At 39.9% G+C, this 24,533-nt stretch overlaps 1 protein-coding gene across 2 annotated transcripts in view; it reads left to right on the top strand.

Moving 5' to 3' along the window:
• vti1a (vesicle transport through interaction with t-SNAREs 1A) overlaps nt 1-24,533 on the top strand; it is a 101,769-nt gene that overhangs the window by 56,327 nt on the left and 20,909 nt on the right. The window contains exons 6-7 of one of the 2 annotated variants that reach the window (XM_060857933.1): nt 2,458-2,528; nt 4,814-4,886. In XM_060857933.1, the coding sequence (XP_060713916.1) occupies nt 2,458-2,528; nt 4,814-4,879 (137 nt within the window). In that variant the 3' untranslated portion in view covers nt 4,880-4,886. The remainder of the gene's footprint in view (nt 1-2,457; nt 2,529-4,813; nt 4,887-24,533) is intronic. The other variant, XM_060857923.1, reaches the window with a different exon arrangement.

Genomic DNA, 24,533 nt, shown 5'->3' with positions numbered 1-24,533 from the left:
CTGGTTCCATTGCTGTGTATTTCTCTATTTCTCACCCTGATGGAATTATTTTGTTTGTACTTTCTCTCCTTCAGCCCATGGGTCTCATCCATCATTGGTAGCAGCGTCAGAGCTACTGTCCTTTTTCATGAGTCTGACTATCAGGAAGATTGCAGCATTCTTTTGAGCCCTGGGGGTCACTCTCATTTGTTTTAAGGCACTCTCTTGGACAGAGACTGATAGCAGTGCTTAATTTTCTTTACAGAAGCTTTCCACCCTGAACTGCAGCCGTTTGTCTGTGGCTTGTTGACTAGCTGCTGTTATGATGGTTATTAATATCGCTCTTCACTCTTTTAATCTGCCTATCGGTCACATATCTGTCTGGCTGCTCTATCTAATCTGGATATCCTTCAATCTGTCCGCACTCAGAATAGAAATTAATGAAGGTGCAGACATATATGCATGACCACAGGCTCTCAATTCCACTACGGCTTTGACCTCTCTGTCTCTCATATATTTGTCTATATGTGTTGGTTTCTAAGCAGGTAGATGCAGCGCTTTTCGTTGTGTGTCCTGAGCATGCATACTTGCTCTTTGAATGCTGCACCTGTGTAATGCAATCCAGCCATGAGTGTGTTGTTTACTTACAATTGTTTGGTGCATTTGAAAGGCTCACTTTGATCCTTGCAAAGATTCCTCACTTCTCTTCTCCCCCTCCTCCTCTCCAAACCGCTAATGTCTACTCGCAGCATTTTTTTTTTTTTTTTTGGATAAGAAGAATAGAAGTAGGGTTTTTGTTTATTGTTTTCCATGACCCATGGGATGTGCACATGACAGTGACTGCTGATGACATTGTCAGATGCCTTGTTCTGCATGTTTGCTAAATGTAAATAAATCGGTGTATATTGGTGACAGATGAGCTGAATTTTTATAGGAAATGGTTTTCTCAATATTGCATGCGCTGAGTAGCTTCAGCCACAAAATTCATGTTGGGATTATGGTAGGAGTTTGCATGTTCAGGGTTAGTGAGCAGTACTCAAAGTGTTTACTGTAAGTTTAGTTTGTGATTCCAAAGCATTTTGGTTCAGAATTTTAATTAGGCTCCCTTCACTGGCCTTGAAACAAATCACAGTTAAAACCTTTGCCTCACAGCTTCAGTACATGAAGCATATGTTAATAAGTAGAAATGCAACATCTGCCTCCATCTATGTTGAGTTTCACAGAAAAAAAAACCCCTCAAATTTTGTCTGCATCAGAGCAAAATGATTATTGCATTGTCCTCAAACTATAAGGGAGTAGAGCGTTTCTGTTGCATGTCTGACTTCATGTGTTTTTTCACTTGGTACCAATGATAAAATGAGCTGAGCACTCCTAATTTTATACCTCATTTCGCTGCAAGGCCTTTTTAAGTTTAGATCCATTTCCTCTGGAGGAACCGGGTCCGATCCTGGGCCACGGTTCCTGCTTCAGAACAGGTCCACTTTCTAAAATAAGATCTGCTTGGGTAGAGCTTGGCCATTCTTTAATGTTGTACATACAGTCATATTCAGTGTGCCGACATTCTTACCCAGTTTCTTAAAAGCATACATTTAGCTAACCTGTGATTATTATAACTTGTTTTATAATAAAGTTGTGGTGAGACTGGCTAAGCAGAGGCCGTCTACAATACAACGTTTGCTTTTATACAGTATGTGTGTGTCCCGTTGGTTTAAAAAGATACATTATATATACACAAAGCAAACAACTTCTCCTTGTTCATGGTGCTTGAACATTTACCATGTTATGAATTGTACATTATATGGCAAATGGTTTGTGGGCATCTGACCATCATGTGTGGTGTCTTTTAGAAGCTGTTGCTACAAAGTTGGAAGACTTTCTAATAAACTATATGCTGTAACATTATAATTTCCCTTTATTGGTGCCCAAACCTGCTCCAGCATTCCTGTGCACGAAGTGTGTGCCTTAATGACGAAGTGGAAGAACTTGAGTGAATTGCAATGAACTGGAACACCAACTGGCCTCATTGCCTGATGCTGGTGTCTGATCTTACTAATTCTCTTGTGGTTGAATGGCAAATACCCACAGACACTCTACAAATTCTAGCGGAAAGCCTTCGCAGAAGTGTGGAGGACATTATAACAGCAAATAGGGACTAAATCTGGAAAATGATACTCAACAAAAACATATGCGTGCGATTGCAAGATGTCCATAAACTTTTGGAAATGTAGTGTATTTGTCCTTTATACAGCTTGCATTATTTATTTAACTTCATGATTATGGTCCCTGCAGATGCAAAATGCAGAGTTCTGGGGGAAATACCTATGTGGAAGTTTTACTGTTAAGATTCATTGTACTAGGCATAATGTTACAACAGGCCTTCAGTGAATTGAAATTAAACACCATTAGGAATATGTGTGGTGGTCATGAGGAACATATTGGAGGCTTCTCACGCTCTTCCTATTTTTTTGTCTTTTGCAGAACAAATAGGTCAGGAGATTCTATCCAATCTGAACAGTGACCGTGAGAAGATCCAGAGATCCAGGGACCGGGTGAGTGTTCATGTACATGCAAAAACCAGTCCAGTCAGTGCAACTTTTTACTGCAATGGTTAGATACTAAGAAAAAAGTCTAAAGCACTGCAAATCACACATTAGCAAACAGGACATTAATTATGTCAGTGATGGGCAGAGAGCTGCTTTTTGCTTCCTCCCTCTATCTCACAGTGCATTAACATAGTCTTGCACTGCTGCGGTTGATTGTATGTACAGCACAGATAATAGGTCATTTGATAAGAAGCACTACGTTAATAAGATGTCTTTATAGTTAGCTTGTCCCATGCAATAATGGCATGCATGATGTGAGCCTGTCTAAATGGTTACATAGTGAGCAAGAAGAGTATGTTCTAGGGTATTTCCAGAGCCTCCCGTCTTCTTTTTGGTGCATTGTAAATTAATACTGAAACAAAGTCTAACACTTTGGCTTGCTTTAACTCATGTTAACAGACCGGCATTTAAGCTACGGGCTGTAAATTAGTAACTGCATAACTATGCTTGTAAAGTCCTAACTGTTCCAGTGTGGAATGTATTGTGCTGTCCATCATACTGGTCAGTGTGATGGCCTTAATTCTTGTATTTTCATCATTCTCTCTCTCTCTCTCTCTCTCTCTCTCTCTCTCTCTCTCTCTCTCTCTCTCTCTCTCTCTCTCTCTCTCTCTCTCTCTCTCTCTGTTGCATTATTATTTTTTTGTTGTCATTTTTTTTATTTACCCCTCTTTCAAAAGTTTTTGTTCCCTTGTTCTTTCCGTATGGGAGTGCTGTGTCCCAACCCCCCAGGTTTAGTGTGCTCAGTCAGGGGCCTTTCTGATGGCCCTTATGAAGGATGCTTAAAGACCACAACATGGCAGTTGGGCTGCTAGCCCATTTCAAAGGAAATAAAACATTTCCTTTCAAAGGTCTGCTGTCTGTAGAGAATAGCCTTCCTTCCCTGGAGCCTCAACTAGCCTCTTACACTTTAAAGGCATTTTGTTGGGCAAAAAAAAAAATCCGGGGTGGGGGGGAAAGATGTGAAACACCGCTCTGCATAAGAGTGCACATCAGGGAGATTAGAACAAATATAATGGATCTACAGATACTCATAAACACAGCTTCATGATATGTACTAGTCTTGCATGGGTTCAGAATGTAGTGTTCCTTCTGGGTCTGATTATAACTGTTAACCTGTGCCATGTCCCAAAACGCAAAAACCTAATTTGTTTTCGCTCTTGTGCCTGTCACCAAGACGCACACACACATACTCTCTCTCTCTCTCACACACACACACAGAGGTTACTAGAGAGCTAGAGCAGGAGAGTAAAGCGGAGAGGCACCCTGCTGTGTGTTAGGAGAGAGCAGCCGTTGTGCTGGAAGACCTCCTGCATCAAATATCTGATTTCTCCTCTACAGCAGCATCAGCATTCCTAAATACACACACACACATATATTCACTCGTACACATTCCTCCAGAGACATGGAGGTCACACATCTATCACATCTATCCACATAAAGTGAGATAAAAAAGAGCCACATAAAGTAAAAAGAAAGAAAAAACAACATTGAGAATTGGCCTGTGGATATCACACCTTTTATTCCATTGTCTGTTAGGATCAATTAAATGTATTATGAATGTAGATCTATCTATCTACATTTACATTTACAGCATTTGGCAGACTACAGATACAGACACACACAAACGCACACGCTCTCATTTTATTAGGAACACCCGTCACCTGTACACCTGTTCATGCAAATATGTAATCAGCCAATCATATAACAGCAGGACAATGCATACAATCATGCAGATAGAAGGCCAGGAGCTTCAGTTCATGTTTACTTCAAACAGTGAGATGAAGAAAAGTCGGATCTCTTTCACTTTGAGGCATAGATTTTGGTAACAGCCGGTTTAGTATTTCATAAACCGTAGCACTCTTGTGATTTTCACATGCAGCAGTCTCTAGAGTTTTCAGAATGGTGCAGAAAAACAAATGACATTGTTTGAGCGACATTTCTGTGACTGGAAATGCCCTGTTGATAAGAGAGGTCAGAGAAAAGTGGGCAGATTGGTTCGAGCCGCCAGGAAAGATATAGTAACACAGATATTCACACTTTATAACAGTGGTGGGCAGAAAAGCATCTCAGCATGTACACAGCATCAAACTTTGAGGGTGATGGGTTTACAGCCTGCAGACCCTCTTCACAGGATTTTCTTCATTCAGTGTAACCTTGAGAGACTGTTGTGTGTAAAAATCAACACTCAAACCAGCCCATTGGTACTATCTTGTTCTCTGTTTTGTTTCCAGTTGAGGGAGACTGATGCGAACTTGGGCAAGAGCTCCCGTATCCTGTCTGGCATGCTGAGAAGGTAAGAGGAAGGTAGGGACCATGTTTCTGTTGCCCCTTTATGGAATTGTGTGAACTACTGGTCTTTTCCTGTCTAATGCATGAGAATATACACATGAACATATGTACAAAACACATTCCAGGTGAGCATGTATGAATAAACGGAAACAGTTTAGCATCAGAGTATCTCACTGAAAGCTGTGGCACTTTTGCCTGTATGAAAATAATCCTAAGATATTTACCTATTTGCGTTAGCAGCCTGGCAGTCTGGCTCCCTTGTGTCTGTTTCACATTTTGACATTATAAAGGTATTGTCCCTGTATGATATTCCTCCAGTAATCAGAACAATATGCAAATACTTACTTTCATAAACAGTTATATGCTATCTCTCTTATATCCCTTTTTCCCTGACTTACTTTTTACACACACGTACACACACACACATATACACACACACACAGAGCGTCAAGCATGCTCACACAGAATTTACTCATCTGTCACATCTCCATTTTATAAAGTGCCTTTGCGCTTGTCCCTGAACCGTGACGGTAAGGTTTTGTTTCTTTTTTCTTTTTTGATTAAGACTAATATGTAAATGACACCAGCTAAATTTAAAATCCTGGGGCCAGGAAGGAAGTGCCAATTGAAATAGATGCTTCAGTGGTTGTAGGCAATCAGGTCCGGCACACAGCGTGAGCGAGCGAGAGAGAGAGAAAGAGAGAGGTTGTCGGGGACATAGACTGTAACCAATATTTCTGCATATGTCTCCATTTTGTCAAGTCTCATTAGAGAGGCTGCGGCTGCCTGGTGTCACAAGAGCTGTCCAGAAATCATTCATCATACCCCCCGCCTCCCTTCGCCACCCCTCCCTCTCCCCTTCCCTTCATCCCACCCCGGCGCTAAGTAAATAACACCACTTATTTCAATATTATCATATTAATGTTAAAGTTCAGCTGTCACCTAATGGGAAGACTTAATCAGACATAGCATTTAAGAAATGTAGTGGCGCAGCGTGGCTGCCGGCTCAGGCCGGCTCAAATCAGGATTTATGAGCTTTTTGCCACGCGTTGCCATGCTCGTGCCTGCTGCCTTTCTGCATGACGGCCCTGCACGCCTTTTTCCCCCTCTCCTAGCTCTCTGAAAGCAAGCAAATTAAGCGCTCATTCTTTAAACCTCCTCTGCTATTCAATGTCATTTATAGTGAGGAGGAAAGAAGAAGAAAAAAAACCACACACACATTGCACTCGCTCACTGCCGACTTCCTAAATGTCTCTGTGTTTGATTAATACAATGGTTTTTTTCCATTGCTGTAATTTTCCTCCTTAACACAGCATCCATTTTCCAATCTACTGTAATTCATACCGTGTATTAACACGCAAAAGTGGTGTTTTATGTGAAAAGGAGAGAAGATTGAACTCCACTCCACCTCTACTACAAACTCTGATGTTCTGAAGAGTCCACACAGATAAACTCACTCACACACTGCAGGATTTGTTTGCCATGAGGTGGTTTTGAAAAGCACTGCTGTGAGACGAGGACATTACCATTCCGTGATAAAAAGTTGTAAATATTGTTACAAGATGGAGCCAGTGACGGCCACGCAAGTCCACATGTTTACCACTCTGAAGAGAAATGTGTACATGTCTCCATACACTCACACTCCTCTTTTAATAGCTTACAAACCCAAAGCAAGCGAGCCATTAGTGCATCGTGGGCCTGCACGCATTCCTGTTTCTCCACAAGTTTAAAGATAGTCAAGGAGATGTGACGTGTTCTGTCCTCCTCCTTCTCTGACAGACTTCTTGTAGATTCTCTGTTTTGAACACATTACACTGCATCAAACACTAAGCATGTATCCCAAAAGGCTTTGGGTTTAATAGGGACACAACCCAAATAATTTGCACTAACAGTGTGGCCTGTAATCAAAGGCATTAATGCCAGCACAGGGAAAGCAGAGCTCCTGACTTGCTCTTCTTCCTTTTCCTCGTCTCCGTCGCGGCTGTGTCGGGTTGTGTAACCCCCCACTCCCCCCTCACTGTAAATTATTCATTTGAGCATCGCAACTCCTGAGGGTTTTAATTATATTGTCACGGTCACAGTCATCCCATTAACTTTTAATGCTAATGCCTGCTTATAGAAATCATAATATCATTAAAGAGTAATCATATCAATTAAAACATTTGCCTTGATGGTTGATAGTTTAATGCCCAGTTGCTCAATTCAATCAGTGCTTCAAAGAAATCGGAGAGGACTGAGGAGCAGAAAAACGTGTGAACCCTGATTAAATGTAATCTTGGACTCATATCTTGCGAAGTCTCTGAATGATGTACATTGCAAGTGAGGATTCCAGACTAAAACGTGCAATGTGACTGAAGCAATTTCTAAACAAAAGTCGATTGTCTCGCACATTTAGACGCAGATCTCGGTCTTTCAGATCTCTGTCTTTATAACTTTCCCAAGTCATCATTGACTTGGGAAACTGTATAGGTTTACTCACATGGTTTCATTAAATGTATATTGTGAGATAGCAAAATGGCAGCACGATTGAACGACTGCAGAAAGGCTTATCACAGCCATCCCAGCTACGCACAGATTCTGTTTTGTCTCCTGCAAAAAATTTTCAAAAATGCACCAAATGAGAGCAAGAGCCTCTCTGAGACAGTGAGAGAAATAGATATGGAGAGAGAGAGAGAGAGAGAGAGAGAGAGAGGTCACAGTGTGCTTAGTGCCCAGCTCCTCCACTCTGAGCGGTCAGCAGGGGATCGTGCCAAGCCAGAGCCTGATAGAGCATGCAGGTGGTTGAGTCTGTCGCCAGCCCAGATCAAAAAGTCAAACCCCTGGGTGGACCTTCCTTTGAAATGGGAATGGGCCAGAGATATCAGACAGAAAACATAAGCAAGCCCCGCACCGCGAAAGAGCTCCATATTCATGCTCTGGCTTACAGCAGCCAGGCCACAGTCTTCAGAGAAGCCCACAGCCTGACTGGACGCTGATTAAGAGATCAGCGTGTGTGTGTGTGTGTGTGTGTGTGTGTGTGTGTGTGTGTGTGTGTGGTCTTACCACTACCTTCATAGGTGGGCACTAACATACCACAATTACTTCAATTTACTAAAATGACTTTTACTTTGTTTTATTCATAACAGACATTTGTTTTATGGCTTAACCCTGGTGGTGTTCAGTTGGACATGGAGTACACTGCGGATTCTAAAGCGTCACTGTGTACCACTTGTAGAGTGTATACTATATGTGGAAACAGTCAAAATGAAGCTTTAGCCTAACACTACTGTTGGGGTGATTAATGTTACTGCCTCAGGATATTAGTGGCTTTGAAACCAGCAAAGTGCCACTGCTAATGTCGGCTCTGTTTGTGGCAATATGCAGTACAGGCTCACTGTACAGAATTATAAGGAATTCATATCCAAATTCAGTGTTCACTGCTGGTCTGGATGTGTGGAGTAATAGTTTATAACAGAATGTTCAGAAGAATCAGTTTGGTATTCAGAAATGTAAACTGAATGATTTTTTTTTTCTTGACATTACAACCTTTATCAACATCACTGTTTCTTCTGAAATGTAAATCTGAATTTTTTTTAACAACTCTTCACTGGATATTTCTGCCTCTTACTGAAGCACTATTTTTTTTAAGTCTTTTTGAAGGAACAACAGAATAAGACCTTTTGTAATACACATGGTTATGTTACAATTAAAATCATTTTTTATTACAAGTTTATTATACTTATCTCTCTCATGCCTCTCTTTTTATATATATATATATATATATATATATATATATATATATATATATATATATATATATATATATATATATATATACACTTTTTATTGTCTTTATATATCTCTCAAATTTGAATCTTGAATACGTTGCACAAATAGCATGATTTTCTTCCAGTCCCTCTGTGAGGTGGCTGTGGGACTGAATGTGGTGTTTCTGTCAGGGCTCTCGCCGTCACCTTACCACCAATCTGATTTCTCTACCTTACCTTCTGTCTCAGTATGGTGAGTATTATTGTCGTTAAGGCTTGATGACAGAAATGGGAGGTGGGTGGAGAAAGACCTTTTTGAAAACTTGTGTGCGACTCTGTTCTTGTGTTTGCCGGTCCCATTATACAGACATTTGCAAACAATGTCAAGAGAAAGAAGATCAAAGAGAGCACCCCAGAAAAAGCATCTTCTGTGGGGAGCTCTGATGTCCTGAAGATCTCCAAATTTAGACTTCCACTCTGTTGGCTTGCAGTCTTTCTCCCAGCCTGGAATATTAACTATCAGCTATCTAGGTCATATAATTAATGGGATTCAGGAGCAGCAGTGGGCTGTGTAGGGATGCAAATGGAGGGAGTCATGGGGCCCTCTTGAAGTCTTGTTGTGAAGTCGAACAAAAAGATTTGATATTATTTCTAATTGGAGCTGAAAGATATAACAAATTATTGTTCAGCATGTGATTTTCTTTCAATCGTATTCTTTTATTTATTTAGTTTTCGTCCTCCTTTGGAGAAGTTATAGGAAAAATCTTGTCATCAGACTAGAGTAAGGGAAGGAGGAGTCTGGCTGGCTGAGTGGCCGGGGCAAGGCTTCCCTTCCTCCACATTCACAGATACAGGGCTTTGCTATTGACATCTTTTCAGAATTGTAAACGAATGTAGTATTTAATCTGATCTTGTATGTAGGCTAACCTTCAGTATCTCAAGCTCTGTAAATGTAAATGTTGAGGTTAGAAAAATTATCTGTTTGTGCTGTGGATCTCTACAATACCAGTAGATTATGCAAAACCTAAAACTTTAGGAAATCCACAAGTTTCAAATGATTCTTTCTCGAGGTCACTAACATATTCACTTTTTAATATGAACTGAAATATTTATTCAGCATAAGCTTTTATCTAAATGGAAGGTTGTATGCAGTCAATCCATCTAGTGCTACAGTAGCAATGATCCACCATCCAATGAAACATTTTTGGGTCTTGGACTATAAGACTAGATGGATGATGCCAGTGAAGTTATATGTTTTAAAGTCAAACAAGCTGAAGAGCAGCATTTGTTTCTGCAATCATGCAAATAAAATAATGCAGAAATGTATTCAACTCCTGAACTTCTACCGTTCCTCAGCTGCTTCACTTGAGTTCATAATTGGTTTCAACCAGATGCCGTGTGCAGTTTTTTGACAAGCTTTTTATCTTATGTGACTGTGTGCACAGTGAAATCTTTCAAAACAATGACTTTTTTCCCCCAAATCAGGCTGCCATTGATTGATTATATTTATATTGCAATAATATCCACCTAATAATATGTTATTACATTTGCTTTAGTTTTTTGGTTTCTTACATTGCAGATGTAAAAGTCCAAAAAACCTGCTGGATATGCTATCAGAATGAACTATAAAGCTGGAGTGCAGTGCTGCTGTGAGTCCAAATGGGTCTTTTTCATTATAATACCTGTTGGGCTTTTGAGGTAAATCAGGCTACTGGGGCAAACCATTGATAGAAGAAAAAAGAACAGTAAACAATTTAAACACATCTCTGTACATATCTGTTCATTCTGAATAATGTATTTATATTACATTTTCATTCCTACTCTGTATGATCAGAGTGACATGAGTCACAGTGCTAAAGTGTTGTATGTACCTGCATCATGGTGAAAATGTAAGGTTTGCGTTTACAGCAGCTTTTTCTATCTGTTACTGTTTGTTTTTTTTTTTCTTGTAGCGAAGGCAACCAAAGCAGCAGAACAACAAACTATAATCAAATATCTATTCTGTGGACAACTGAAAAAGTAGTCATTTACGGCTGTGTGTGTGCGTGTGCGTGTGTGAGTGTGAGAGAGCAGGTGCATCTCCAGTTTCACGTGTGCCTTGAGACTAGCCAGGCCTTTTAGACTGTGGGGTGTTTAGTACACTTTTGGAATGCAGCCTGTCAGGTTTATTTTAGACAGCCGAAATGTAGAGCATCTCGAGTCTCACATCATTTCACTCATAATGTCTGGAGCTGACATACACCACCAGTCTGTTGCTCCCAAACAAGCTGTGCCCTCTTCACACTTGACTTTTGTCAGATTTATTTTTGGCCCTGAACTTAGAGATTATAAGAAACATGTGCAGAAAGTGCTTAATTACAGAGTTCAAGTATGTGTACTTGACTTTTCTATGATTTTTCATAGATCATAGACTCTTTACTCGTTTCTTTACATCATTACATGAACCAAGAAAATTCTTGGTCTAACATCAAATTGTATGTTTACTTCAGGTATTTGTGTCACTTTAGCTAGGATATCAGACTATTTTATTAAGTAGACACTAATGTAAGGTTGATAGGGGTGGTAATGCAATATAATCCATGAAAAATGTCACCGGCTTTTGTGTTAGTGTTATATCATATGTAGACAATGACATTATGTCAGACAAGCCTACATCAAGCTAGGTAACATTTTAGGGTGGAAACAGCAGTCCTTGGTTAATGTCTGTACGGTTTTGGTCTCTTGGCTAAATCTGCTACTGATTTATGGCCAATAACCAAACTCAGTATGTTACTTGAAGTTCAGGCTTTTCTTACATTTGTCATTCTTTATCTTAATCTTACTTCTTATGTTCCAGCTTAGTCTTTTGTTTGAATAGAAGTTTGTCTGTGTTCACCATCACTGAACCAGCCTATATGGACCACATCATAAACAGTGAGATTTACAAAATATATGTAACATTTAGCCTGTTTACAGAACCAGTGACAAACCGTAGCATATCTTGTCCATGTTAGACAATTGGTCTTATTTAAGATTGTTTCATAGTGTGTATATGCACATTGTCTATACTATGAATGCAAGATCTATACACGTTTTTGCATTTGTTTGGGGTGTGTGTTTGTGTGTGGCAGGCTGATGGGTTGTTGACAGACCTCTGGATGAGCCCCTGTAGCATGCACGCCTCAGCCTCATTACCTGCTGCTGAGAGCCACACAGATAATGGTGACACCTAAACTCTGTGTCTTTCCTTCTCCTATTAGTGTGTGCTGAGCGCTAGCTTTGGAGAAAGCTCACACAGCAGCAGCAGCACAAACAAGCCTACGCTTCAGAGGAAGTCGGTTCTGACAGGGGAGAAGTGCTATGCTTTTAGATTAGGAATGCATTCGTTTGAAGGAACGGGTGCTGACATAACTGTCCTCAGCTCTATTATGCTTTCCATCACTGTGTGTAGTTCATTTCAAAATTCTGATTAAAGGAGATAATTAAAATAAGTATAGGATTAGCCATCCTCTGTATAATTTGCAATTCATGCTTGCTGATTTTACTAACGTGTGCAGCCAATGGGGTAGAAAAGAAAAAGGGGAAAAAAGAGATCCTGTTTGGTCTTTGCCTCATCCTGTCACTATCACTTTTTAATTCGGCAGGGTCAGTGTGTGGGTGACACTGAGGTGGTGGTGTAGTCGTCCTTGTCTCCTCTGTCCTGGAGAAGGTGTTTCTTGGTGCTTTCATATCAGTGACTGTGTAGCTCTTGAAGTGGCTGCCGTGTCACTCCGAGGGCAGCGTGGTGTTTGATCTGGAGTCGGGCAGCTGTCGCCATACAGGAGTCCTGTATGATTCCCCAGCAGGAGCAGTGAGAAAGAGGAACGGAGTCCAACTTTTGATTGACAACATGGGAGGATCTCTTTGCAACCTGCATGAATGTGGGCTTCTGTAGTGTCTGTTGCTGTTAAGGCACTGAACATCACAATGACCCTGGAATAGCATGAGGTAAATCAATTCTTGGATATGAGTGTAGCTTAAAAACACTATGTGACAGAGGAAAAAAGGATACTGACAGATATATACACAAGCAGTGTTCACATTCTGTCTAGTCTTCTAAAACTAAAAAAAAAACAAAACAAAAAACTGGCAAAGGCAGTAATGATGCTTTTGTTAGAACGACTGGACACAAATAATTGCTACAAGCCGGAAGAAGAATCTGATACAGGCCAAGTATGCAGAAATGACATCTCTTTTTATGCCTGAATTTGTTTGTTCAGTTTACAGGTGATTTTTTTTTTTTTTTTTTTTTTTTTCGCACAAAATGCAATAGTAGGTTTAAAGCTCTGGGTCTTTGTGTACTATGTGATAACCCATTCAGAGAAAGAGTGAGCTTGGGCATCTGTCAGGAAAGGAAATAATGAGGTGACGGCATGGAGCATCTATTCTCTTGCTTGGATTTTCTCTTTCGGTTTCTTTTTTTTTTTTCTTGTTTCTTCTCTTCTCCATCAATCCCATTAACACACAATTTAAATAGATAACAGTGACTTCTAGGAATCCGGTAGAAAATAGAACCCATCATGCTGTTCTTCTGTGACTGTCAGTAATTTCAATAGTCGTGTTCCGATTGCCCTGGTCTGTGTGGCCATGTACACAATGTCTTTGTCACAGTCTTGCATCTAGAGCGAGTAAAGCCATTTTTCCTATTATTGCCACCAAGGCCTGCCATCACTTCACTACCTTCCCTCTGTTGTATGTCTCTTCCTCTGACCTTTGGACCCTCTTTGGTCTGTAATACACTTAGAGCACCTGGAATGCACTTATCACAGTGTTTTAATCAGTGTGTCCTGTATAGCTCATAACAAAGAACATGAATAAGATGCATGGAGAGTTGGAGAGACGATAAGTACTGTATGGCCCTCATTTTGCGCAGGGTTGCTGTAGACGTTTGCTACAGTGTCAAGTGAAGTCAAGAAGCTTTTATTGTCATTTCATCCATATATAGCTAAATATAGTACATAGTGAAATAAAACGTTTTTTAAGTACCATAGTGCTACATAAAGTGACATAAGACTACATAAAGCAACGCAGAGCTAAGGACTTAAAATAAGTTGTCCTAGCCACATAAAGTGCATTGTGTGTAGCCTAGTGAAAACAGTGCAAGACAAAAGACAATACAAAACACTACAGGACAAAATAGCAAAAACCGGTGTGAATTCTGTATATTATGTAGTGCATTGTGCAAAAGTAGAGGATTGTAAACAAAAGGGTTCAAGTAAACATATATAGCAGCAATTTGATGAGGTATTGAAATGTAGTGTATTACATGACTTTTCAAGTGAAGTCAATAACCCTGGGAGTTTTGAACAAAATTAGCAATTTGGAGTGTATATTAGCCACAGACAGGCATCCTCTCGCTGAAGATCTTCACAATTTACTCAATTAAGATCTTGTTGTTGTTGGTTTTTTTTTACAGCATCTGTCAGTGGTTATAAAAGCTGAAGATATACATCTTCGAAGACTAAAATCTGTTTAGTGGTAAAATGTACTACTTAATGCACTTCAGTATCCAGAAGTTTGTAGCTACAAGCATAGCTACGTACAAAATTATAATAATAAGAACACTTAAATTTGGATACTTAAATGGAGAGTATCCAAATTTAAGTGTTCTTATTTTTATAATTTTTTATTTTAAGGTTTTAATGTTTCCAAACTTACACAACTGTCATTTGATTTAATAGTTTAATACTATTTGTTCATACAAAATACTGAATTCTATTACTTTTTCTTACGTAGTGTTGAATATTCACTATTGTTAGCTGTTCTGATTTAAGAGACTGAATTATATTACACAACCATTTTAGCCTTCTATTTCATGACCCTTTGTGAGTACACGGACCTGCCAGTGTCACCCAGGTAGAGATTGAGTTTGAAGTCAGTTTATTAGGAGTCAGGTGTGTGTTTTGAACATAAATCACTCTGAAGAGTGTATCTGACAAAGCCCACTCAACACTGCTGCTTCTGCAGGTGATAAATGTGCAGTCAGAGTGACACTTTCACCCTCATCATCCTTTACAGGTACAATACTGCCTTTTGTAGAGTGAAGTTTATTTTCTGGTTCTGGTTAAGGTTAGTTGAAGCTGTAGGTTTTGAAACCAAAAGGTCCAAGGCCATAGCTCCTAGAAATCATGCAAACTTGCTACCAGACTAAATGTTAATATAGGGGGGAGCTTTCTGAATTAACAGGCCAGTACAGACACTTGTCACTGTGATGGTCATCCACATTTTTAATGTCTCCTTCACAGAGCCAGGAGAGACTGGAGCTTCAGCTTTCAGAGTGTGTATTGGATCATGTCAAGTCTGCTTTAAGTTTCCTCTGAGCTTGCCCACTTAGTTTCAGTATTATTAGACCTTCCTTAGATGAATGAATTCGAAAGGATATGAGGTAGGACTTGCTAATGGGCTCACAGCTCTCTAACTGAGTCTCCGAATGGAGCAGATGATTCAAAGTGAAAGTGAGAAAACAGAAATGTTGACTTTATTCCCTTACTTTCTTCCAATCACAAACACACAGCTGCTACTTATCCCCCTTTTATTGTTTGTCTTTAAATTAACAACTGACTCCATAGAATGCTCAATGTCAGGTGACAGGCTTTCTTTGTGTGCTACCACATGCTGAAGGCCCTGAGGCAAATAAAGGCTTTATAGCCCACCTCATATGCTTGTTAAGGCTGCTGTTGTACTTTTGTTCTCAATATTTCACTGACAGTGGATAACATTCACACATTATCTTTTGTCTTTGACAGAAAACAAAGCAAGGTTGTGCTGTCTGTCTAAATGTGAGTATTGGCTGAAACTAATGATAGAGCATGTCCTTAAACTCCCCAGTGGACAGCCTATAGCGACATGCTTTATCTGATTGAGCCTTTGTCTTTTATATGTTTTTTTTTTTTGTAACATACAGCATGGAAGTCCATGACAAATAGAACATCTTACGCTTAAAAGAAGAGCATCTTATGCTTAATTGTGATAATAGTTTATTAGAATGAATAATGTGCACATTTCTGTATTTGAAAATGAATGGTGCAAAACGCTGATAGTTTATGATGGAGACACAGATCAATAGAGACAGTGTCCAAGCAGAGGTATGGTTGTTAGGGATGTCCCTTTAAGTGCCGAGTTTCTCCCTGTCATTGGATGTTTTGTTGAGCTGTAAATGGCCTGAGCCTGACCAAACCAAAAAATGCCCAATTTAAGTGAAGACTATTGAATTATGGAGACATAGTCATTCAAGAAGCTACACACACACACAGACACAATCATACATACACACACTGTTTAGTTTTTCTTCAGCCAGTTGAGACATTTTTCACACTTTTCTCAACTTCTTGCAGAAGGTTTTAATTTGGGTAATCTAGCGTGGAGCTTGCACTGATTGAGGTAAAATCTGCACTGCAGACATGACACTTTGCTCAGCAGTTTGAACTTGAGCACTATGCGACCCAGAGCATGTCTCTGTGTGGAATGTGCTGTGGTATGTGCTGATCCTGAGTCAGTGGTAATTAGAGGCCCAGGGCCTTGGCGCAGCCTAATGACAGGTCTGTGGCCTGTTTTGGCTTTTGTTTGTTTGGAGTGCAGCACTCCACAGCAGGGTTTCTTCCCAGCTGGCACTACCTGCTGGCCCTTGGCCGCCTGTCTGGGTTGGCAAGGCGGCTGGTCCAGGCGCTACAGCAGGCTCGATGCCAGCTGGAGCCCAGTCTTCAGTCTTTTCCACTTCCCTCCACTCCTCCCTGAACTGCCTGCACCCTGGAACATGTTCTGGCTGCTGGCGACGATTGCTTTTGTTAGCACTTCCAGGGTCAACAGCACCCTGTCACTACCTGTCTCACTCCCAGAGCAGTGCCAGCTCCCAAAGTGAAGCACCTCTTCTGCTTTATTAAGTGGTTCATCCCTTAAGCAGAGATGGATTTTATGCATTCAAGACTTTAGTGTTTTTGTAGAGTGCCACGATTTTGATTGACTCACATGAGTGGATGCTATAGCTATGAAAGCCTTTTTTTATACTCTTAAAGAAACTTTTTTTGTTAGACTTTTATGAGAATATGAAAAACAAGATGCAGATTCTGTGCTGGTCATAGCAGTCTCTCCTTTCCCTGGAGTGGTATTTTGATGATTCATCTTTTTACAAACACTGGCAATTTGAGAGCATATAAACAGGAGTAAAAGAGCTTTTGTTCTCTGGCTGAACCTATTTAGTTTAACTGAGTTATCACTTACAATGGGCTGTGAAAGAGCTGTTTTGGAGTTCATGTGCCATGTTCTTATTCACTCCAGAAGCTAAGGTCATGAAGGCTACTCTGTTCTCTCTTACCTTCTAAACTTAGGGTAATTACCTGGATGTGGTTTTTAGCCCACGCACACAACACACAAAAACACACAGGCCCTTCACTCACACATGCATATTAACTCTATAATTAAATAGCCTCTTACAGTCAGATGCTGCCACAATTCTCATGTGAGTGATGTACTGTATGAATGAACATTAAGCTCTGCATATGCATTTGTTTGTTTCACTTGAACTAAATGAGCCCAAATTGTATTTAGCTACATAGTATAAAAAATATTTTTTTAAAATGACTGAGGGTGTTGATGTATGTGTCTTTAACAGCTGTGTTGAATGCGTAATATCAGGTGACTAGCTTGCTCAGCATGCATAAATGAATTCTCATAAACCAGCGGGAGAACAGAACACTCTGTTTGTTCGCATATAGCCCAGAGTCGAAAATGAACATCAGCCCAAATCCTCACGTTCAGATTCAGCAGTCTCTGCTGACCGGGTCAGTGCATTTGTGTACTTCTTTGTTTGTTTGGTTTGAACGGTGCTTCCCGTCTGTTCGCCAGGCTTCAAGAAGAGTCAGCAGTGATGGCGCCGAGGCTAACATTGTCAAGATGTTAGGAGGAGGTTGTGAGAGCGTTGGCATGTTGGCCTGGCAGACCTGTGTCACTCTTCAGCCTGTTTGCTGACTGAGTTCAAATCCTTACACCTTACCTGACCTGAATTCATATCTGTCTATCACACACATGTGAGTATGAGCTCGCTGGAGCCAGACACATTGCCAAGCTGTTTCCCCACTGGATAAGCAGACACTGAGAGACTCTGTGACTAGCATGGTCTTTATTTAATAAGGCATGGATGCCTAGCGCCCTGTCTAAAAACTGCCTTGTGGTCAAGCATTTTAGGACAGCCTTTGCATAAACCATCTTAAACACTGCTTTCCTTTCACAAATCGTTAATTATAGGTTTTAGGAGAGCACAAGACACAGAGCAAATGCAAGGCACCCCAAGAACATACAGCATAATGTCAATATCCAAAAACTGAGAAATTCTTTGCTAAAATAGGATGAGTCTATAGTTCTTTTTGAAGAGTGTTACATTCTTGTAAGAATATTATGCGTTATGAATTGTAATATTAATTTGGCAGACTCTTGTCAAACCATAGAACCTTTGAGATCACTCAACATCTTAATCAAAAACTTGGTGGGAAATGTACTGTAGCTGCTTTTTATAAAGTATCATCTCTTCCTATGCCTGGTTAAACTGTTTATATGTTGCAGACTCCGACACTGGATGTGTTTAGACAACAGAGGTTGCATTGTATCCTAAATTTAATAAGTCACTTGGTGCGGTATTTGGCTGCCACATTTACCTGCTCAGCAATCCGATAGATGATGCCCTGTGACAATGGCCATGACTCTCATTCAGAGGACTTGACCTCACTTACAAGCATAAATCACTCCAACTCACAGCCATTTGTACAAACTGTGGAATGTTGACCCCTCGGTTCTCCAGCTTCCACACTATAACAGAAGTGTCATACTTTCTGTCCCTCAAGGTTTCTATTCAATTGTAGCATCTCATATAGTTTTTCTTCTTTATGGACTTTTTTCCATGCTTTGGGCTTTGTTTGTTTTGTTTAGTTATGGCTCCTTGTGGAGCTTCTGCCGCCTTGGCCAGTGTTTCTTCAGGCCTGAATAGGCTTAATCTGGCAGTGCTAGGATGGGAGGCAGATCTGAGTTGGAACTCTGAGGTTGGTTGTGTTCTCATCGTCTCAACGAGTTCTTTGTGCTGACCGTTCCTCTCAGACCAACACAAAGGCGACAGTGAAGGCCAGGCCAGCGCAAGCTGAACCATGGAGAGAGACCCCCCCTGACCATCATATAATGCCAGAAGACGTGTGCCATTGTTTTTGTTTGTTTCTCCACGGTTCTGATTTATGAGCCTGTCTTGTTTTTTATTTAAAAGAATGAGTCATTCACCCCCACCCCCCAAACCCCCTGTGTACCTTTATTCAGAGAGGGTTTAAATAGAATGTATAGTGTATTGCTAGAATTCTAATGGATAACCTAGTGCATGTGATGTTTAAGTCATAATGATATCACAACGCTGTGAGGTTTTAGTTTTAGATCTTGGTAAGTAAGGGTGGTTGATCTTTTGACCTTCTCAGCTGTCTGTCTGTCACTGCAGCTCAGTGCTCAATCCCATCAAGTTGGCATTATTTTTTCCACCATATAGCCTTGAGCATCACCAATATCTTTACCATAGTGTATAACAGCATCATTAGGCCACTTTTGCTGATGACAGGAACCTGTGGAGTAATTTTTGCTGACCTGCAGAGTCATTAGTGTTTACACGAGGCCACAGGGCGAGATAACAAGTGAACATTCTGCTGTTCCAGTTCACTGCTGTTGGCCAAAGAAGCAGTTCATTACGTGGATGTATTTTATACTAGTGTTTAAAATGGTAAGAAATGTTTGATCTTTTGCTCTTTGCCGGTGCTAAAGTCTAAAAATTATCCAGCTGTCTTTTTTTTTTTTTTTTTTTAAACCAGTGAGGGCTGAGACACAAAGCAGCTTTCAGTTATTCACTTATTCTAACTGGTAAGTGATTAACATCAGAAATCTGGTTGTCATAATGACCATAGTGAAATATTTCAATAAAGTTAAATTCTTTTCCTTTTCTTTAAAATTCTTTCTGAATATGGTGCAAGGTCCAGAATCTGAATATACTTAAAGCATAGATTGCACTCCTAAAACACTTCCCAGCCGATGTGGACTGGAAAAGCAGTGGGTGCTTTTTTAGCTTGCAGAGTGAATGATTGAGTATTGAGCTGCAACCCAGCAAGCTCTTGCATCTAGTCTGGAGTATTTCTTCTCTATACTGCTGAATGAAATGTTTTTCCCACCTTTCTTAACAGTAAACGCTACCACGGTCGAATCAATGGCCTTCCCCTTTGATGTGCCTAAATGCATTATAACGGCCCCATTTTAATTGGCCAGGAGAGGCGCAGATCAATACATGCTGTAATTGGCTGACATAGGATGGGTGTGAGACTTTATTAACATTAATATTTAGACATGATGTGGGAGGACCTGACTAAGGTTAAATGTACATCGGGAGCGAGCTCCTTTGATCTGGCAGATAAGCAGATCGATTTTAACGAGAACAAATCAGAGAGATGGGAAGAATGGGCACCACTGATTTTTATTGGATTTTGAGGGAAGTTTCAGGTTGAGGAGAGAGAACCATTCTGTTTCTGTCCTTTTCCATCAGATTCTGATATGACTAGGAATTGCTGTCCTCATCAGAAGCAGTAACATGATATTTGTAGAATGCTTTTGCAGATGATTTTGTCGAACGCTGTCTATCACCAGATGTCTAGTGTGAGTATTAAACTGAAATAGAGGTAAAACATAACTCGAGGCTTGTGTTGACATGTTTGTTGCCTCACATCACTTTCTGTACACCCCTCAGATTCAGGTCACACACAGTCAGACCTTCATACTGTCTGAGCTACCTGCACACACCGTTGTCATGGAAATGGATAAGAGCTATTATAAATGCTTAATTATAATTGAGTTATAATTTTATTATAACTCAATAATAAAAAAAAATCCTTGCTGAACAGCCTTTTTTAACAGACTTTTTTAACTAGATACTTTTTTCTCTTACTCAAGTAGACTCTTATTTTTACTTCAGAAAGTTTTCTTAGGATTAGTTTCTTAGTACTTTTATTGGAGTACCAATTTTTAATATTCTAACCACCTCTGACAAGAACAAGTTATTAAATGCAAACGTTATCTAACATCAAAGTTTAGATGAGTTTAACTTTATAAAACATCACAAAATTATTGAATTAAAAGCTTTATTTAAACTGAAATTAAAATGTTTCTCTTTTTCCCATTTTTCTTTCGTGCCTCTCTTGCAGCAAACAGTACAGTGTTGCAGATATTGATGTATGTTATTACAGGATTGTAATATGTCCAGTTGTTTTGAGGTTAGGTGACTGACTTAGCCATTTAAAAACATTCTAGTTCTTTACCTTCAGACGTTCTTGGGTTGCTTTCATATGTTTTGGATCATCATCCACCTGAAACACTGTCATTTGGCAGCATTTTCCTGAATCTGAGCTTTATACACTTCAGAATTCCTCCTGCTACTTCTATCAGCAGTCACATCATCAGTACACACCAGTGACCCAGTTCCACTGGCAGCCGTACATGCCAATGCCATAACACTGTCTCTACCTTGTTCAACAGATGATGTGGTATGCTTTGGATCATAAGCCTGTCCTTTCCTTCTCCATTCTTTTTACCCCATCATTCTGCTACAAGTTTATCTTGGTTTCATCTGTCCCACGAATCTTGTTCCAGAACACCTTGAGGTAAAGACCTTGAGGTAAATCCACCTTGAGGTAAACACCTTGAGGTAAATCCACTGTGTTTACATGAAGGTGTCTCTTGATTGTAAGACTTTGACATTGATTATGCCTACCTCCTCAACGGTATTCTTGCTAGATTTAAGTGAAACTAGTGTTCACCAAGAAAAGCGATTTTTGCTGTCATCCTCCATTTGCCTTTTGGTGGTGTTGAACTTGCCAGTGCTTTCCTTTTTAAGAATGTAACAATTTGTTGATGTGGTAACTCTTACTGTTTCACTCTTGTATGTGTCAATGCATTTACTGCATTGACACATTTTTGTACCATATGTTAAGAATTAAAAGCAAATTCAGCAATTGCAATTAACTTGACCTTTTATCTCCATTGTTCATGACATAGCGAGGTAAAAGGCTATACCTGGTTGTGAAACTGATCATCAGTCAATTGTTCAACTACTAAGGGAAAATAATACATAGACAGACAGACAGACAGATAAGTGCTGTAATAAATAAATGGTTCGTGCAGTATATTTGCTAAACCTTTGAATAGCTGAAAGTCTAAACTTCAATCGCATCTTGATTGCTTTTCAAATTCAGTTTAATTTCAAATCCATTCTTGTGGTCTACAGATAATAAATTCTCTCAATGACTACATACTTAAGGTCTCATCTGTATTATATATCGTATTGACTACTAGTGACTAATAGTAATTATTAATTAAAAGGAAACTAAGGTAGCAAAATAATCAGTAGTAGCAGCACAAAATCTATGCATACGTACCTTCGTTTTCAATCTATAGTCCTTTTCCTATAGAGAAGAAATAAACAGGCAAACTGTGGTATTTCTCATGCAGATTGCACCCTCTGTCTCTAGTGCTGGGGTTGTACATAAAAGCATAATGAAAGGAACTAAATGGATTCCACGCCGGCTCCTGTTTTATCTCCCTTTATGCCGGCCTGACACGAGTCGGCCCTGTCTTTGAAACGGCCTCTGAGACTGTCAGAGCTGACTCCCAACTGACACACAGGAAGAAAGAGAGGCTGAAGAGCATGTCAGAGAAACGTTTGATCGTAGCCGGGAAACAAGCTGTCAATAGCAGCTGAGATTAACCTAGCTCACTAAACATATATCCACATGTGCCATTCAGGAGAGATACATCATCCTTCCCTCACTTAAAGGGCATTATTTATCAATATGAAATTTTTAACATTTCCTTCTTGGTAGTGCTTTGGAGCCTTCACCTCTGTCCTGATGCCTGATCTACAGGAACCGTGATGTTGGGACGTGCGTATATAGATGAAGGCTGAAGGATGATAGATGGTGCTACCAGTCTGTGTAAAGGGACAGGGCAGAACACACCTGTCAAGCCTGTAACCAACCTGTCTATTTTTATGAGCTAAAACCTGGGTTTTTAATTTGTATTTTTTTTTTCATTAATGTGAATTTGAGTGTCAAGAGCTTTATTGTAATGAATACTGAGTGCATTTTGGTATCAGTATTATATGTGTTAAGGAGTTCTCAGATTTCTACTGCTACTTAGGAAATCTTAAATCTTGCGCTTGTGTAGGTTGAGTGACCACAGGTGTGAAGATAAAAGTGTAAGAAGAAGGAAGGAGGGTATTTTCAACACAGATCAGTAATATATCATTGTATAGAGAGATAAAGAGAGCAGCTCATGAAGATCACTCATAGATGCATGTATAAACTATGGAACTTTACCTATCATCCTAACCAACCTTGAGTTCTTGTGGTAGTGCATATGCACACACACGTGTGCGGGCACACACACACACGGTTTTCATGTAATTGTTCTCTTAGATGTTACTTTGCTGTGTGTGTGTGTGTGTGTGTGTGTGTGTATGCATGCGTGAAAGTATATTTGGTAGAGCATGATCAGGAGAAGATGAAGAGCATGAATGTCCTCACGCAGCCCTGGCTCCATCTGTTCCTCTGTTTTAATTATTGTGATAGTGAAGAAAGAGAAAGAGCTGAGTGATTGTATTCATCCTTTCTACACATAATTTCGTGACATTAAAAGAACACCAGCAGAAGCTTCCAGATTTTTGCCATGTAAATAATCTTATTTGTCTGTGCTCCTTGCTAATGAATGTCATTTCTTAAAAAAAAACAGCATTAATTAATTCCTACTGACCTCCAATTTCCCTAACAGGGAATGCGTCTCAATTAGGAAGAGGGTGCCTGTTAATATTTGTGTTTAAATTGCATATATGTGCATATGCGTACATATGCTTCAGTGACATGGAAAATAACCTTGCAATTAATTATGCTCCTAATTTAACATTGAGCTCAAAACGGTTTTGAAAGTCCACAGTTCTGATGCTTCTTTCTGAGCATTGGGCTCATTGTGAATTGCTGGCTGCTGAAATCTCAAGAAAGATACTTCTGTCTTGCGAAGAGGGAAGAGGTGCAAAAAATATTTCTTTGCCTTTTCTGAAGCCAGAATAACAAACAAGAGCCTCAAATTAGATTTCCCAAAACACAACATTCCCTCTCATTAAGCGGGTTGCTGTGGCCAGGAGCTGAAATAGCAGAGCCAGAGCTGAGTGTGCCATGCTCCCCTCAGCAGCCATCTTAACTACAGTCTTTAACTAAATGAACAGCTGGACATTCACGCTAAGATATGCAGCTTCAGCTCCTCCTATGAGCATTTTTTTATTCCTCACGCAAACATTTTTTTTTACCTCTGTTTTTTTTTTTTTTTTTTTTGATATAAAGGCATGGATTCTGCCCTTAAAACCTATTTAGTGTATAGGCTGGGGGTGGGGGGGTGGTGTGCTGGGTGCACTTAGCTCATACAAAACAGTGGAGGACGATGAACATGAACAAGAACCTGGTTCTTGTAGCGAGTGTGTTTTTGAGAAAGCTCTTAGAGCTTTAATTTGGCTCTCGGTCTAAACCCAGTATTTATGCTTCACCATCACTAGAAGGATGTTGTCTAAACCAGGTTTTTTTTCCTCAAACTACTCCTCAGGGCCCCTGAACTCAACCAAAGAGTATAGCAAAAATTGTGGACTGGATGAGAGTTACTTTTACTTGGTAGCTGCACCAGTAAAGCCAACATTTGTGTCAGTGATTGCTGGCAAACAGTGTCTAAGTTTTAAAGATGACCTCATGTCATTTAGGCTTGTATTCAATTTGTTACAGACAACATTTGTTGTGTAGACAAAGAAAGAGGGTTAAGAGTAAAGAATAACAGCAGTATTTTGGCCCTTATAGATGTC

The sequence above is a fragment of the Tachysurus vachellii genome, chromosome 2, assembly GCF_030014155.1.
Source record: "Tachysurus vachellii isolate PV-2020 chromosome 2, HZAU_Pvac_v1, whole genome shotgun sequence".
In the NCBI taxonomy this organism is placed as follows: Eukaryota; Metazoa; Chordata; class Actinopteri; order Siluriformes; family Bagridae; genus Tachysurus; species Tachysurus vachellii.
This window is presented reverse-complemented; position numbering and strand designations above follow the sequence as displayed.